This window comes from Leptosomus discolor, chromosome 7 (genome assembly GCF_034619465.1).
Source record: "Leptosomus discolor isolate bLepDis1 chromosome 7, bLepDis1.hap2, whole genome shotgun sequence".
Classification (NCBI taxonomy): domain Eukaryota; kingdom Metazoa; phylum Chordata; class Aves; order Leptosomiformes; family Leptosomidae; genus Leptosomus; species Leptosomus discolor.
Window position 1 is genome coordinate 17353610 of NC_141397.1, and position 17021 is coordinate 17370630.

The 17021-nt window shown below is 35.4% G+C and overlaps 1 protein-coding gene across 1 annotated transcript in view; it reads right to left on the reverse strand.

Annotated features, from left to right (window-relative positions):
- Positions 1-3532: 3532 nt before the first annotated feature.
- The window catches only part of NEK10 (NIMA related kinase 10), an 82542-nt gene continuing 69053 nt past the window's right edge, over positions 3533-17021 (reverse strand). The window contains exons 29-34 of the mRNA XM_086467934.1: positions 15932-15969; positions 10638-10771; positions 7527-7637; positions 5136-5244; positions 3677-3729; positions 3533-3592 (exon numbers count right to left, since the gene is read on the reverse strand). Of these exons, the coding sequence (XP_086324060.1) occupies positions 3533-3592; positions 3677-3729; positions 5136-5244; positions 7527-7637; positions 10638-10771; positions 15932-15969 (505 nt within the window). The remainder of the gene's footprint in view (positions 3593-3676; positions 3730-5135; positions 5245-7526; positions 7638-10637; positions 10772-15931; positions 15970-17021) is intronic.

A 17021-nucleotide genomic window follows, 5' to 3' on the forward strand; every position in this document is an offset into this window, starting at 1 on the left:
TTAAGTTTATGGTATTCTGATGTTCTTTCTGAGGACTTTTGAGCCTTCGGTGTTCTTTTTTTTTTTTCCGCATTCCTATTAGAAGAGCTAGAAAATTATTATGGGCAGAAGGGAAAGCAATTTGTTTCCTGCTAGAAACACTGTCATTCTGTTTCCACTGTGAAAGACCCACACATGCTGCATTATTACAACTTCCCATCTTAGAAACTGAAAAACTCAACCTAAACTGAAAGCTTTTAAAATAAGCTAAGAAAGTTAAAAAATAGATGTATTGCCCTATATGTTGCTAAAGCAGATAAAAGATTGATATTATTTTTTCCAAAGCTTTTCTGTGAGTACTTTTCTAAGAAGGGGATCCCAGGAAAGCTACAGGACGTACTGAGTTTCTGCTGGAAAATTCGCAGTTGCTTCTGAAATGTTTCGCTGTGTATAAAAGAGAGGAAGTAGAGCAAGGCTCAGAACAGCTTTAGGCAAGAATGGTTGATAGGATGCTGCTTTGAGGGCTGCAAACTGAATTCCGTGTAGCGGAATAAAACCAGATAACAGTGGACACTGATAAGTAACTTGCAGTGCAGCTTGAGAGATTGATTTCTCTTTCTAGCTTGCTTAAGCTGTTTGGAGAGTTTGGGGTGAAACCTAATGATGTATGTCTGCTAACCAAATGAATCATTCAGTACTGGACAGCTATCGAAAACTGTTTGGCTATTTGGAGAGAGTGTGAGAAGCCAAAAGAAAAAAAAATTGCTGAAGTTCTGAAGGCTCCGAATGGCATTGAGCAGAGCAGAGCAGAGCATACTTTAGAAAATGTGGCAAGTCCTCTGGAAATAGAGACAAGTTTTAGACAGCCAAGTCCAAAGCATAATCCCACAATTTTCTGGAATAGAAGGAACAATAATAAGGTGTTTGGGAGTAGAACCTTGCCTGGAAAAGTAATGTAACAATGACAGGGGAACCAAGCATAATGATTCATCACCGCAGGTAACAGGGTTCAAAAGCACAGTGAAAAATCAAGTTGCTGGTGATCGACCAACAACTGTGTTGCAGTATGGCTATTTTGTATCTGCCAGCTAAAGCCAAGACATGCTCGAGTGACACACATCACACATGCAGTGGAGTGGGTCAAAGTCTACACCAGATTCTGTTACATGCACACATTAACAAATCTAAGCAACAATATTAAAAAAAAAAAAAAAACCAAAAAAAAAAACCACACCCAAAACCCAACAAATCTAGACAACTTACTTCTAAACTTCTATTCATACCTATAAGGAGATTTCAGTCCATTTCTTTCACCCACTCCAAACTCAATTTTGTCTCTGCTACAAGTCCCATGAACAAAGCACAAATCAGCACTGACTGTGAATAACATTATCAGTGCTGCTGGGGAAGTTGCATGATTCAGGGGAGACACAATGCGACTTCCAATATTCCTGTGCTCCTGGGAAAATCAAATACATAGCACATCCACCAATGTGAAGGATGCTGAGCATCCACTGGCCTTCTCCAGACTTTACGTATGAGTAGAAACGTACTGCTTGTTCTTTTCCCACTGTTTCCTTCTGCAGGATGAACACAGCATAGAGAAGAACACTTTATACTACACTGTCACCCCATGCAGCTATGAAGAATATTCTCTTATGTCTCCTCTAAAACAAAATTTCCAAAAATGTAGAAAAATAACTTAAGATTCTACAGAAGACCTACTCTCTAGGGAATTCCAGCACAGCAGAAAAGTAAGTAGTCCTGAATAAATCAGGAAAACCCAGCATGTTAATTATTTTACTGTTGTTAGCCACATGTGCATTTCTGTGGCATTCCTGTGCTACATGTTGAAAGTACTAACATATTTGCTGGCAATCTTTAAGCATCCTTTACATTTCAGCAATTACATTTACAGCAATAGAACACAAGGAAATGGAATAAAGGTGCATCAGGGGAAGTTCAGATTGGACATTAGGAAAAAGTTCTTCACTGAGAGAGAGGTCAGTCACTGGAACACGCTCCCCAGGGAAGTGATCACAGCACCAAGCCTGTCAGAGTTCAAGGAGAGTCTGAACAATGCTCTTAGCTTAAGGCAGTCCTGTGACAAGCAGGGAGTTGGATTTGATGATCCTCACAGTTCCCTTCCCACTTGAGACATTCTACGATTCTATGATTTCCATTAATAGATATCTTATTTTTAAAGCGGTTTGTGTAAAAGACTCAAGTCCATATTCAGCACACACCTGCTTCGTTACAGTTAATTGCAGTAAAATTCTTTTTGCCAGTCTGTTTGCAAGATAAATGCCTGTACAACTACAACATATTTATACAGTCACAATAAGACTTGCTAGATCTTGATGTTAAAAATGAGACCCTTTTTCTTTTTTCATAAGTTGTGTGATATTTTTTCTACAGCACCAAATCTTGGGAGCCTGTGATTAGGGCAAAAGTTTAAAATACTTGAAAACACTTATAAACAACTTTGTTAGGCCTCATGGCTGCAAAAGTGATTTGTAAACATGATTCAAGTATACCCTGAAGGTTTAAATAGGGAATTATTATTTTATTTTGGGAGTGCTGAATCATGTTTTTTCAATACTTACACCTGGCAGCTGCAAGACACTTGTAAGCTGGAATTCCAGTTTAATGAGTAGCCTATAAAAATATTCAGACTAACATTTGGAACTTTGCAAGCTAGAGTGAACCCATACAGAAAAGTGTGCAGAGGTAATAAATAATTGAAAAATACCACTGAGGCACCAGGAACTATAAATTCTTAAAACCTCTTAATATCTGTATTTGGGGGTTTGGCGGGTGGGGTGGGTGTATGTTTGTTTATTTGTTTTAGAAATCCTACCTGGGGTCTCCCAGGCTTTAAAATGTTGATTACTGCAAAGACAAGGAACAGACTTACTTGATGGAAGTAGTGAACTTTTTTTGCACTAAAGAACACCTGAGATGATAAATAATAGGCTAGCAGGTAAAAAGAACGAGAAATGCTATGCTTATCATATGGACTATAATGATATTTTTCATATATTTTCTTTCTTGCATTCCTGAAAGATTTCCTGCAGGAAAGATATGCCATCTCCAGGACAAGGCATTTGCCTAGTTTCAAAGACTTAAATTTTTTTTCATCCCCTGCACTTTTGTGCTAGCAACCACTTGTTCTGCTTGTTGTGCTGTACTCAAGTATTTTACTAAATATGTCAGCTTCATCCCTTCAACCCTATAACAGCAGAGTATTATAATAAAATATACTCCCATTAAACTTTTATTCAGAAGTGGTTTTATATGGGAAAAACGTGAGGAAATTGCTGCCAAACTTGTACCAATGTATCATCTCAGTGAAGAAAACTGATGTGGCCAAAAAAAACTGCTTAGGTTAGCTACTATGTCCCATGTACATTTCTTCTAGTCCATGCACCCATGTATTATAATAAACCATGTATTGCACTGAGTTGAAAGTGAAATTGCAATAATGTAAACAGGCAGATGACACATTGGTTTTATCACATCATAACTAAATTTTTCTTTCTAAATTGAACACTCACCTGTTAGAAGAGAAATTGTAATAACCACTTTCCTCTAGAACCTCTTCAATTAGAGTCTACAAGATAAAAGAAATTCGTTTCAGTAAATTATCTTTATTAAAAGTAATAAATTAATACCCATAGGTATATTTATAGCTTACCTGCAATTGTTCATATGTCATGCCTTCTGCTACGTCAGACGTGCCAACAATACCTTAAAGTAAAAGGCAAGCAATGTTACACTACTGAATTTGGGGTTTATTCTCCCTCATCAGTTTCTTAGCGATTCCACTACAAATATAACGACAAGAGAGATGCTTGATTATTATCAGCTTATTCCACTGACCACAATGACCCCCTGCAAAGGTGAGGGGCATCTTACGGCATGATGTAAACATTTGAAGCACACAATGTTATGACATTATGAAAGAGTTTAACTGATGGAAAATATTTTAAATACTTAATGTAACAGAACACAGCAATGCAACTTTCTTATTCTTCCCCATTTACAGTTTATAGTGGAAAGGGCACACGGCCAGCAGCAATTTGTGAGGACAGACGTATTCTCTGCAGGTTAAGAGATTAAAAAATTACAGATACTGAGCATCTGAACAAATTGCACTTTTGTCTCTGGGAACAAAATAAAGCTCAATTTTAAAGTGATTGTTAGGGACTCATTTCCTACTCAGATATCACCCTTGACACCTAGTATTATTTTGGGGTTTTGCAATAAGCTCTGGAACTGATATGCTAGTTTCAATACAAAGGCCAGCAAAACCAAAGCTTCACACTCTTCTTTCTGGCACCACAATTTTTAATGTTGCTATGTCCTCTAGTCCCTGGATTGTGACATAGCTTTTCCTGTATTTAGAAGAATAGAAATGGCACAAATACCAAAGCTGCACATTTCCCTTATGTCCATTGCACAATGAGATAGATGACAGAACAAGTCTCAGAACTAGGAATTGTGGTTCCCCACCCTGGATGATGCCAGTAGGTTTGATTAAAGATGAAGTTCATGATTTGTTCATGATTTGTCACACTGAGCATTACTAGTCCGAAGTATATTTGACACTATTCCTTTTCTAAAGTGCGTGTGTATATATATATATATATACACACACGTTACATTTTATAGATGTAGTATACCATGTAGCATTTCCCTCCTCGAGTTTGTAGGGCTTGATCTAGACAAGTAATTAAATCATCCCAGTATAAAAGCATAACAGAAGAAGAACATACGCTTTAAATAGGGTTTGTTTAAAAAATCGTGTGCAAGGACAGGTAAATCTTAAGTAAGACATTTTCAGTCACAAACATTTCTGTTTTCATAGATGAACCATGTGTTATTTGCATCTTTGATACTTCTTTGTAGTTCCAAGGTATACTCTCTTAAATTAGTAGAATGTTTCATCAGGGGTAAACTGCTTATCTTACCAGGCATTCATCAAAACAAAAACCAACCAACCAAAAATCCCCTATAATGAAAATCAGTATAGTCAACATAACTTTACTATCTCTAAAGACAGATCTTAGAGCAGCAATTCCTTCTACTTTGAAACTATATACTTTATTAGAAACATATATATGCCACTACAGAAGCCTTATTGCTTTCTTTACCTTTTCTATCATCTGGAAGCAACATATTTCCACCTGAAGAGAGAAGTACCACATGCCAATCTGCTGTGAAGAAGCTGGGTTCAATCAGTTCAGGAGAACCTTGCAGCAGCTGGGAAAAAAAAAAAAAAAAAAAAAAAAAAAAAAACAAACAAACACAGGACACCTGAAATCTCCAAATCTCCACCCTTCCTGTCTGCCAAAACTTCAGACTTCTATGAGACAGTTCACCCTTTCCTATGTTTCCCAATGCAATCAGAAATCAAAGATTTTAATACTTTTTAGATTAATGAAAAGTGGTCAACACAATTATAAACATCCTGCCTTCTCTCCAGAAACACTGACTGAACATTGCAAGCTGCCAATCTGCACTTAGTATAAAGCACTGAGCTCTTTAGACTATCTGAATAAAATGTCATAAACTATAAATTTGTGTGAAGATAAACAGGGAAGTGTATTCCCTCAAACCTAGGAGAGAAACAGCAGATGACTCTGGTTTTCAAAACTGGAGCTTCAAACGAAATTGTTAGTCTATATTCAAGTGGTATAGCTCCCATTAAAGGGATCCCAGCACTTCTGAAACCTGAAAGCCAGTTCAGCTACTTGATTATGTGGACAAGGATACTGACATTAAACTTAAAAACATCCAGCTTTGAAAATATCCACTGGTAACAACCCTGACATGAAAATATCTTTGTGGTCAGGAGAGAAATTCCAGTTAGAGAAACAGAAGACTATCTGTTGTTGGAAGACCTTTACCCCACCACCAATCAGTGGAGGGATCTTTTTTGTCTGTTATTCTCATTAGGTCTTCTAATTCAGCATAGTTTAAAATCCATTATTTTTAAATTTTATTTGCAGAAATTGCACAACCTCCTAACAACACTTGCTAGAAGAGTTCAACCTAATTCTTTTCTTTATTCAGTTCCTTTCTATTACCTCCAAACGATATCCATGTTACCCAATGTAATTATGGCAGTGATTTTTGTAAAATATGTACCATTTTTTCACTGATATTTATCGTTCTCCATCCTTCAAACTGTGCTTTTTGTTGTCACTTTCTATTAATAGTTTCTGTAACTATTTCCTTCAAGGTAAAAATGCCCAGAATTGCATTCAGCATTTCAAACATCTTCAATTTACTACTGTTTACTTTTCAAACAGTGTATTTCTTCCACTTTCTTCTGGTTTAAACACAATAGTTTTGAACCTAGCATAATTTTACAGTTGATAACATTTATAAATAAATAGGTTCATTTATTTCTGAGCATTTTAAAATTAGGTTAATTTTAGAATAAATACTTCCTTTTTCTTACCATATTTTTGGACATAATTTCCTGAAAACATCAACTCAATACATGATTAGCAAATATTTCCTTAGATTTAATGTTATGGCTGAAATAAGGGAATTGTTTAATGTAAATCCCAGCTTGATTTACAGGACGGCACAAAACCAACAGCTCTGAGAGGCATCTGTAACTATCTTTCAAAAGGTATCTTTACCAATGTAAACACTACGTAGACATCTTCCATGGAGCTTAAGGATCTCAGATTAATTATTACAAAAGTAGAGGAAGGATTTAGCATTTAGGGTCAGCCTATTCCATAGCAAACAATGACTTAGAAGATTCTACAATTCAGTGCAAGTAGGTGACAATCAAATTAGATTACACATGGGAATTACGTGAGTGATAAGAAATCACCTTTGTCATCAAATTTTAGGTGCTGTAACATACCTAATAACTGCTTTGTCATCAATTCAAAAATGAAATATCTCAGCTTCACAGTCTCCCAGTGTGTCATCGGAAAACATAGAGGCATAGTTCTTCAGTCATGCCATTCTTGCAAATCTGCAGTATTTTTAAACTAATGACACTGAACTGATGCTGACACACTATGCAACAATAGGACAAGGTATGCTATATTCAAGACACTTGGGACAGTGCGTTCTTGAAATTCATAGTCTGAGTAGGAATATATTCCAAAGCATGAATAATACTGGGAAACTAATACCAAATTAAGAAGAGCTTACATAAATTAAGAGTTTATGTAATACCTATCAGCCTTTGCCACAAAAAGTTGCATTCTGCTTCCTCTTCTCTTTTTGAGCTCTGATGAGATGAAGTCTGGTTTTGCACATTAGCAGCCAGCAGGTCCTTTCCATTTACAAAATACATTCTGATGATTAGACACAAACTCGAAACCAATCTAAGGAAACTGCTTACTTAAGAAGCCTCGGTATTTTCCAAAAAAACAGGATAGCTAGAGATTATTCTAAATATTTCCTTTTAAAAATGGACTCACACTTATATTTTTGTGATATTAATATCAATAGCTTAATACAAGTAGAAGAAGAAACAAAGTCAACCACAGGTAGTGATTGGTGTACTACACCTTTTTCATTTCTGATTTCAGATTACAAGGATTGCTCTGCTGACTGAAGAGGGACTTCTTGAATCTCTCAATGATTCTCCTTTTCAAGTTGCATTGCAAAGCTGGAGGAAGCTACATGAAACAAAGAAACAGATATTTTCACTGCTCAGTTACACCTGCCATAAAGATAACCTAATCAGTAGTACCATTATTGAAAAAACTAGCTACGTTTCAAAAAGAAACATTGATATTTAACAGCGTGGTGACAAACAACAGTAGAAGACTTGATTTAATGGCATATTTTAATAATGCTCCTTTGTTTGCCCATTCTGTTAGGCTTGGTATATCATGTGACTCCCTCCCTTTAGCCTTGAAGGTTAAAGATCATCATAATAAGCCTAACACAGGTAATACTAGGTTTGCCTCCCTGATCAAAGTGCTAGTATTTGGGACATTTTTTCTACAGGTGAAGCCCGTAGAACATTAGACTAGATTTCAGGTTAGCTATAATGAGTCACTCCAGCTGAAATTAATGGACATTCAAGAAGCTTAGTCCTTCATTCATGTGTGTAGAACAGCTTTGACAGGCTCTTTTAAGGTCCTTACGTACATCTTCATACAGTTCAGAATGTCTCTTTGGCTAGAAGGTTCCTGTGGGAGGTGATTTACATTTCACTTGTCTATAAAACTAAATCGATTTTGTATAATTTTTCTCCTGTTTTTTTGGTTGAAAAAGTACACATCATTCAACTATATTTACAAAAGAAAAGTGCAAATAATACTTTATTGTGTTTTAAAGTCTTCAATACAGAGTTCAAAGGAGGTCCCTGCTCTTTGAGATTTTAAAATAATTTCTATGCTCCAACAGTAAATGCATCAGCTGTTGGTCAGTGCAATGACACCAACCCAGTCTGATGACAATTCCATGGTATGTAGTACCCTTTTGAAGGACATCCTATGCTTTTTCTGTATAGTTGCTTATACCTGCAGACAGTGTTTGTAAAACTATGACTTTCTACCATTTAGTATACACTTTATAATCACATCATCAATGTAACTTCACAAAGTGCCACTCCACTGAATTCATGAAGCTTTTCAACTACTCAGAGAAGGTCTGACCAGTAATGATTCACATTTAAACACTATAGCACTATAAAGTGCACTTTATAAAGATTTTTTTCTCCTGCTGGAACAAATTACTGCTCTTAGATGGCTATAAATCTGGAACAGCTATACTGGCCTCAAAGGAGTCCTGATTTGTTCTGACAATCCACGGATCAAGGTTACATCCTAAGCATAAAAGCATTCATCAGATAGCTGGTTGCATATGGCTTTTTGTTAACAGGTAGATACTACTCTCTTTTCATGCCTTACACATATGCTTTAAGTCAGATATTGAATGTTCCTTAGCCTGTAAGTGGGTAAACAATATGACACCTTAGGAAAGGCCTGCAAGATACTCTGTAGACTACATGCCACTGCAATGAACTGTGTGCAGTTAATGTACCATGAGCATACTGGAATATTCCAAAGCAAAATTGGTAAGGAACAAGTCCATTGCTTGAGAAACTTGGAGTTGCCTCAGGCAGTAGTGTTCAATTGTAGCTTTTGTTTTAATGAAATCAGTTTAAAAAAAAAAAAGCCAAGGATTTACATAATGCTTTTTAAAAAGCTTTCTCTTACATTGTTTTCCAGAGATCACTTTGACTCTTGTTCCCATGGAAACTGGATTAGGAAGGCTGCTGGCAGCCAAGAACTAACAGGCAAGAACTCTCCCTTGTAAACTTCTGTTTAGAATTGTCAGCTGAAATATGTAACAGAGTTTTAGAAAACAGCTATGTATCATAGAAAATATTCTACCTCAGATTTGTAAGACCTTAAACAAGTACAAGAAAAGCACTTAGTACGCAGTGAACAAGTACAGGCATGGATCCTGGTTCCTCTGCCTTCCCACTCCAAAACCAGCTGACACCAAAAGCGTCAAAGTTGTCACTACTGGTTCAGTGGTCAGTTCTGAGCCAGACTTTGAGTTGCTCTTAGTTCTCAGTTATTTGTTATCCACATTATATAACTTGCATTAATTAGTAGGCTACTTGAGAAAACCTTCTTCGCCAGAGAGGACAGGTTCACTATTGAGCATCTTGGACATACTCCTAATACAGCATGTAAAGACTGAACTGCCTAATTTCTGTTAGCAGGGGAAGGAGATAATTTCCAATTATTTAAAGTAACAATTATTTTCTTTGTCTCTGATTATTTATTCCCTGTATTACCTATTTCAATAAGCATGACAGGTTTTTTTTTAAGAAAAGACATGTGAAACACACCCAAGTTCAGTTATGCTGTTCTGTTCTAAATAAAAACAAACAAATTTGGCTCAGCGATCTGAAATCCCCTGAGGTGATAATAACTTCCAAAATATAAACACTTCATTTTGGAAAATAATAAGATATTTATTTAATAGCAGCAAATTTTGCAATTAACTGAATGGCAGCTGTTTTTCTGGAGAATAAAGTTTTCTGACACTTATTTGGTTGAGTTCATACAGATTTATATCAGCTCCATTTTTGCTTTGGAATCAGCATGAAATAACTTCGACTCTCTTTCACTATGAAATATTTGAACTTAATTTAAAAATAAGTCTTAAGTTTTAAAAAGATCTGACATTTAACATATTCAGGATTTGAACTACTGCACTAGAAATCCCAAGAAATTATTATTATTTATTGATAATACAAAATATTACTTAGAAGTTATTTAGAAATTATTGCTACAGAGGAAAGTATTTTATGTACTCTCTATGTCAGTATATGATATTAAGTCACTTAAAACATTCATATTGCCAGGATGACAGAATGTTGTAAAAATAATTTACTGTACAATCCATTTTTCTGAGGTGAGCCAATGAATTTTTTTCATGACTCAATTATTGCCATCCTCCACATACTAATATTCAAGGTTAGTCTTTATTTAAATGATATATTTTTAAAGCATCCTGCCATCTGCAAAAATGTCAAGTTCTGTTGTTTTTAAAGAACAGCGACTAAATTAGCAGCATTTTGCGGTACCATCATTTTGACAACAGCAAATAACTAAGAAGTATAGAATGTCAGAAGCAACAGTAATGCATACTTGAGTGATGAAGATAATTTTGTGTAGCTGAATAAGAATCTGCTGAACAGGGTCACTGATCTGACGCACCTTCCTCTGTGATACAGCAATTCCTGCTGATGCTGTAGATGACAACAGTAGAATCAGGAGGACAGCTCATTTTGTTGCCTTAATATATTAATAGCGCACACTGTTTAAAACCCGTAGATGTCAATATTAATTTTTAAAGCATGACTTGTTTTTCCAATAGTTGGGAACAAAAAAAAGGATAATCTAAAAATTTAAAAGATTAGACAATGTAATCGATAAAGTGTTTCAAAAGAAAATCCCTTTCACTGATTCACTTCTGAGACAAAAGAAGTAATATACTTCACTAATCGTAAGTTTTCCCACATTTATTCAAAAGTAAAGCATTTTCTTATTTCAACTGATTTTTCTTTTTTACATAGACTAACACATGGTATTTATTTTTTATATATTTTGATGTTATGAAATTTATTTTCATTTTAGCCTAAGAATTACAATAAAATGTCTGATGTGGACCATTTAGAGAACAATTCTATTAAAATATATTTTCATGTTGCCTTATAGTGATGCGTGCTGTTTTACCACAGCTAGTTTTTGTTTCCAATATCTAGCAAGAGCATGTTTTGAGAGAAACCTCAGGAAAATGTGCAAGAATTTATAAATCTCTTGGGTCTTCTTTACTTTACATCAGAAAACTAGTGGTTTCTGTTCTTTGTCATAAATTCCTCCTCATCAGAGATCACCCTATCTAAAGGTCATATGGATGGAGACTGTGGAAAGGACCTGTTACCATCATTCTCCACGATCAAAATGACACCATCATACAGTGCATAAATGGAGTTTTTCATGTTTAGAAGAAAAGAACATCAATGCTAAGCAAAGAATAATGCTGTAAAAATTTCTCTCCACAAAGGAAAGAATACAGACAATTGCTCTGTATTACAGACTGTATATTGCTTTTTCTTGTAAATTCCATAAAACTACTAGTGTTGTCCTGTGAATATGAGGGAAAAGTGGGTTTTAAAACCTTTTAAATGCAAAGCTAGTTAGATATTGATAGAAAAATCAATGTGTGACGTTAAGCAAACCACAAAATGAAGTTACGCAAACCAGAAAACTATAACACAGATTCAATTCCCAGGTACATATGCATGTAATTATGAGCTATGTCCATTACACATACATGATATATAATTAAAACTTTAACTGCCCCCCCCCGCCCTGCTATATTATATGGGATATAATGTTGACCCATCTGAAGAAAAAGAAAAGATTAAACAAATTTAGAAATTAAATATTTTATCAGTTTTGAAAAGCATTATATCCTTTAACACATCTCCACATAATTTCTCTAACCATTAACATCTCAAGTAGACTTGTATACCAGACAGATCAGAAGATAAAATATTCATTGACTAATTACTAAGAAGAGATTACATAGTTGGAGATCCACAATAAGAAAGTATTGGTACTTTGAGAAAATAACCTAAGTTGTTTATAATATTTTCTTCTAAAACGGATATTCAAAAAACCTTTTTTTTAAACACATTGTATTTGAACATTTCCTTTCACTATTACCTAACAACATGCACAACAGATATGCATACACAAATTCACAAAAGTGCACACACAGGCTTATATTTTGGTGCTTAACTATTTATCCAAATGTGATCTTTGCTAAAAAGCATCCATCGTACCCGATGACAACGACACTATATTTTGTAGCACAAACTGAAGTAAAGAATAGAGTCAGTTTGGAATCAAAAGCAAAAACATTACTTTAGAATTATGAATATAGCAGTACTTCAAATATTTAGGCTTCCTCATATCATTTTTATTAGATTATTGTTGATTTTAGTTAGATAAGTGTGAAGTAATTATCACAGCAAGGAGCAAGAAAGCTGAATTTTTTTCATCTTCTGAAAATAGTGAGTAGGAGTAAACCTGTTCCTCTAGACTATCATCCTCTGTCAAGCAAACCATGTACATAATGTATACTTTCATAGACAAAAGCACTACAAAGAAATTCATGCATGAAAAGAAGCTATGCTCTTCTTTCAGCAAAATAAACTTATCACAACAATTTTAATTTGTTCGTTTACTTCTATGTGTTAAAATCAGATTAAAAAATATATCAGCTACATGAAAATATTTAGTTATTGAGATCAAGAATTGAAAACAAAAGCTGAAAGTGAGAGTTTACGTCCTCCACTGAATTACTATTTGGGGCTTAGCACAGTCTTTAAATCAGACATGGTCTTAGTCATCCAGAATTTGTTATAGATATACTTGTCTGCTGTAGGTGTGTATTTCTTGTCGTACAAATAGCTTGGTGATTAAAAGACTGTGCTTTTTTTCTGAAACAAAACTGCCCTAATTTACCAGCTAGTAATATCAAATATCCATGTGATTTGTTTCCTGCCATAGTCATTGAGATATTTGAAAAATACCAGCCAAAGGCAGCTTGATAAAAAGCAAAAACAAATTCACTTGAGTACCTAAACGAGTAAGCACTACTTAAAATTTACAAAGCACAGTAAACTCAGTACTGATTTGTGGCTATTATACCTAAAAGGCTGACTATATTTTCTTAACTAAAGAGCATTATTAACTTACCTATTGAACCAAAAAAAGACATAATAATTAATTTGTGTTCCATGGAATAATTTTAATTCCAGCCATAAGAACAAATACAGAAATACTGCTGATCAAGCGTTAGGTAATTTAATAGAATTAGGACATAGAAGGAAACGTTATTTATTCTACGAACTGTGCAGATTTACAAAGTATCATTCAGATTTTAAATATAGCAATTAAAACAAACAGAACAGCTTGATACTTGTTTACCTAGTGCTCCTCTATCACACTTTGCCTGCTGAGAAAGAGCTAAATCAGATTCTGGAATTTTTATGCGGTAAATCAGTTGTTACTTACGATTTTTAATCTCGTCTATTTAAGTTATACACACTGTCAGACACAGAGATTAAATAAAAGCTTATTAGCAGACACCACTACAAAACACTTACTGTAACACTGTATCACAGCCCTGTATATCTCTTAAATACAGTTATCTCCAAAATACATTTCAGTGGCCATATTCTAAAATTTCCTCATACAGAAACACTTTGAGGATCATAAAGTGTTATGTACAGATTTACATCCACCTAAACTTTTTTTTTTTTTTGCAAAGTGATCTAGTATCAAGAATGAAAATTCTACTGAGAGGGAGGTAAAATCCAAATTCCAAAACTAATTAGCTCACAACTGCACTAATTTATTTTTCCTGTTGGATTTCCAGGCTGGCTACTTTAACAAGAAGTAGAAGACAGACATTCACAAACTGAAGTGTCTAGGAACCAATCAGAGCAGAGCTTACACAGAAAACAGATACAGAAAATGTCATTATCTATCACAGTCTAGGAGGACCAGATGTAGCGTCTACTTGCAGTGTCTCTGTGCTTCAAAGACAGCTAAGAGACCCAATGTTCAGCTAGGAACTTTAGGAGTTCCCAGAGAGACCATATACTCCAGACTGCTCCACAACTATATTTTTTTTAATACAGAAGTACAGCATTATTTGAGGGATGAGGGTATGCGTGTGTGATAGGCTGCTGAGGACTTGATCAAAACTTTTAAGAGTTTTATCTAAAAGGAAAACATTACTGACAAAAAATATTGATTTGGTCCAGTTGCCCACAGGACTGAAAATATTAACTAAGGCTAAAGTGTTTGTCTGCAGGTCATTATAGCTCTGATACATAACGGCTGGATAGTGGCTTTAAACTGTGTGTTGGCATTATAATGGCACTCTTCAGTAAACAGCACTGAAAACTGCTGAAAGCGGACAGCAAATTTTGATTTGTACTACATAATTAAAATTCCCAATACAATTTTTATATCAAAAAGCTGTGAAATAGTATTATAGACAAAAAGTACTTGTTTTATGAAGATCAATATTTCAACTGCTCAAAATAATTTTCTTTCAAATATTATTTAATTCGGACAATATGCATTCTGAAATCACAGCTTAACAGCTTACAGTATGTGAAGCTTCTCAGTAAGAAAGAAAAGTACCTCAAATGGAAAACTTCTTTAATCAATGATGATGTATAAATACAGGTGTCCTGGGTTACAGTGTAAAATGTGCCAAAAGAAAAAAATAATATATTCTATTACCATCTTCAGGAGCTGTTGAGACCAGGTGGGGCGGTGCTCCCTGCCTCCCCCCTCTGGACTATCTCCTGTTACTGGGCACAACAATCCCTTATCGCCTGACCCATCGGTAACTCGCTCCTGGGCTATCTCCTGTTAATGGCCCATCAAGGAACTGCCTCACGACTCCCCATCCCATGGTGAGATGCTCCGCCCGGGGGCGGGGGGGGAAGGAGCCAAGCAGTCCATGCCAAATAAAAACGGAGATTTTGAACACCCTAGCAGCCTTCTTCCACTGGATTCCCAGAGGAGCTTTTCCCCCCACTGGAGAAGAGCTACCTACCTACCACTGGACCTTCGGAGGAAGACCAGACTCTTTTACCTGATTGCTGCTTCCACAAAACTACATCCATCACTTCAGGAGGACTGCAGCCAGCATCTTATCAGACTGCTACTGCCACCCTAACAGGGTGTCAGGTTGTATTCCTGACTCTGTCAGTGTAAACCAGTGGGTTGTTTGTTTTTTCCCTGCCTTGTGTTATATATATATTAGTAAAGAACTGTTACTCCTATTCCCCATATCTTTGCCTGAATGCCCGTTAATTTCAAAATTATAACAATTTGGAGGGAAGGGGGTTGCACTTCCCATTTCAAGGGAGGCTCCTGCCTTCCTCCACAGACACCTGTCTTTCAAACCAAGACAACAGGATAATTTATTACAAGGGCTCTATGAAATATTCCTTTCATAGGAGAAATTCCCATTGCATTCAGCAGAAGTTTGGCCAGGATAATGACCATCAAAATGAGGACTTACTGATTTACTATTGGAACTCATATTTTTAAAGAATTCCCTAAGGACACTTCAGATAACATATTTGTATCTGGAATGTAATTATCTCCTTTTCTAACATTTTAAAATATAATTATTAAATAACACCGTGATTTTTCATATTGCCAAGAACTACAACTGGATGACTATGAGACTGGCACTCTCAAGAGCAGATCAATATGCAGTAAAGCTGAAGAAATAAAAGAGAAGACACTCGATATACAACAGGAGAATAAGGTTTATAAACATAGAAATCGTTAGGTTTATTTTAAGTTAAAGTTTGATTTCATTGCAAGCACAAAATTACCTGGTCGCAGTCTTGATCCCGGATGTTCAATATAACCTCTATTATTATTTAAAAAAACAAAACAGAACAAAACACCTTTGTTTTAATAGTGTTTTGCATTAGTGACTGTAGAGGAAATATCAGTATTCCCTGACTCCTCCTCATGTTTCCTTTGAAGGAAATCTGTCCAAATTCACTAGTTTTTAACTGTGCGTTTACAAGTCATATAAAGTCTGGCTTACTCTACGTGTCTGAAATAGCATAACTTCTACTAAATAAAAGTTAGACTCCATTCCTTTCCCTGCTCAGTTTTTAGCCTGGAAAGTACAAAAACAGTAGACAGGATTTTAATATTTAAAACTCAATAAGCCACTAGATTACACATTATTTTGCATTTGTATGTATTTAAGAACATTTCAATTAACCCATTTTATGGGTGGGAAACATAAAGTAATTATTGTCTAGTGGATAGAAACAGTAGTAATAATGCATGCAGTAGTAGTAAAGTGGGGAAAAAAAATTAGTATTACATCACCAGGACAGCAATACCTCAATGTCAGAAATATAGGTCCAGATGTTTCAATGGTAGCTTCTGCTCTGTACTCTACATAAACACTATCCCAGCCTGCAGATTTCGCTAGTTGAGATAAGCAGCAACAAATGGATACAGCCAGATGAGGAACTGAAAGAACCAATATCATGTCCTGATGGATGGCAGCCTCAACAGCTCTAGCAGGGCAAAAATTTGTATATATTTTTTAGGCAGTAGGGAAAACTATAGTTTCAAGGAGCAGTTATGAAGAAAGCTAATGAAGCAGTTTTGCTAATGTTTATGTGAGGGGCAGAGATGGAGAAAAAAAAAAGAATGTGCTTGCTTCAATGCTTAGGCATCAGGAGGCTGCCATTACTGACTGCAGGAGGACTAAAGCTGGAAAGCTCATGAGTGATAAGTGATAGATTGGATGGTGATATGCTAAGAACCACTCTGAACACAAAAAGAAAGCATTACATTTAAAGCAACAGGAAAAGCACAACGAGTAAAAGGATATACACAAAAGATGGCAAGGCTGAAGAAATATTCCTTGCAGCAGTGTTTTGAACAGGTATTTGA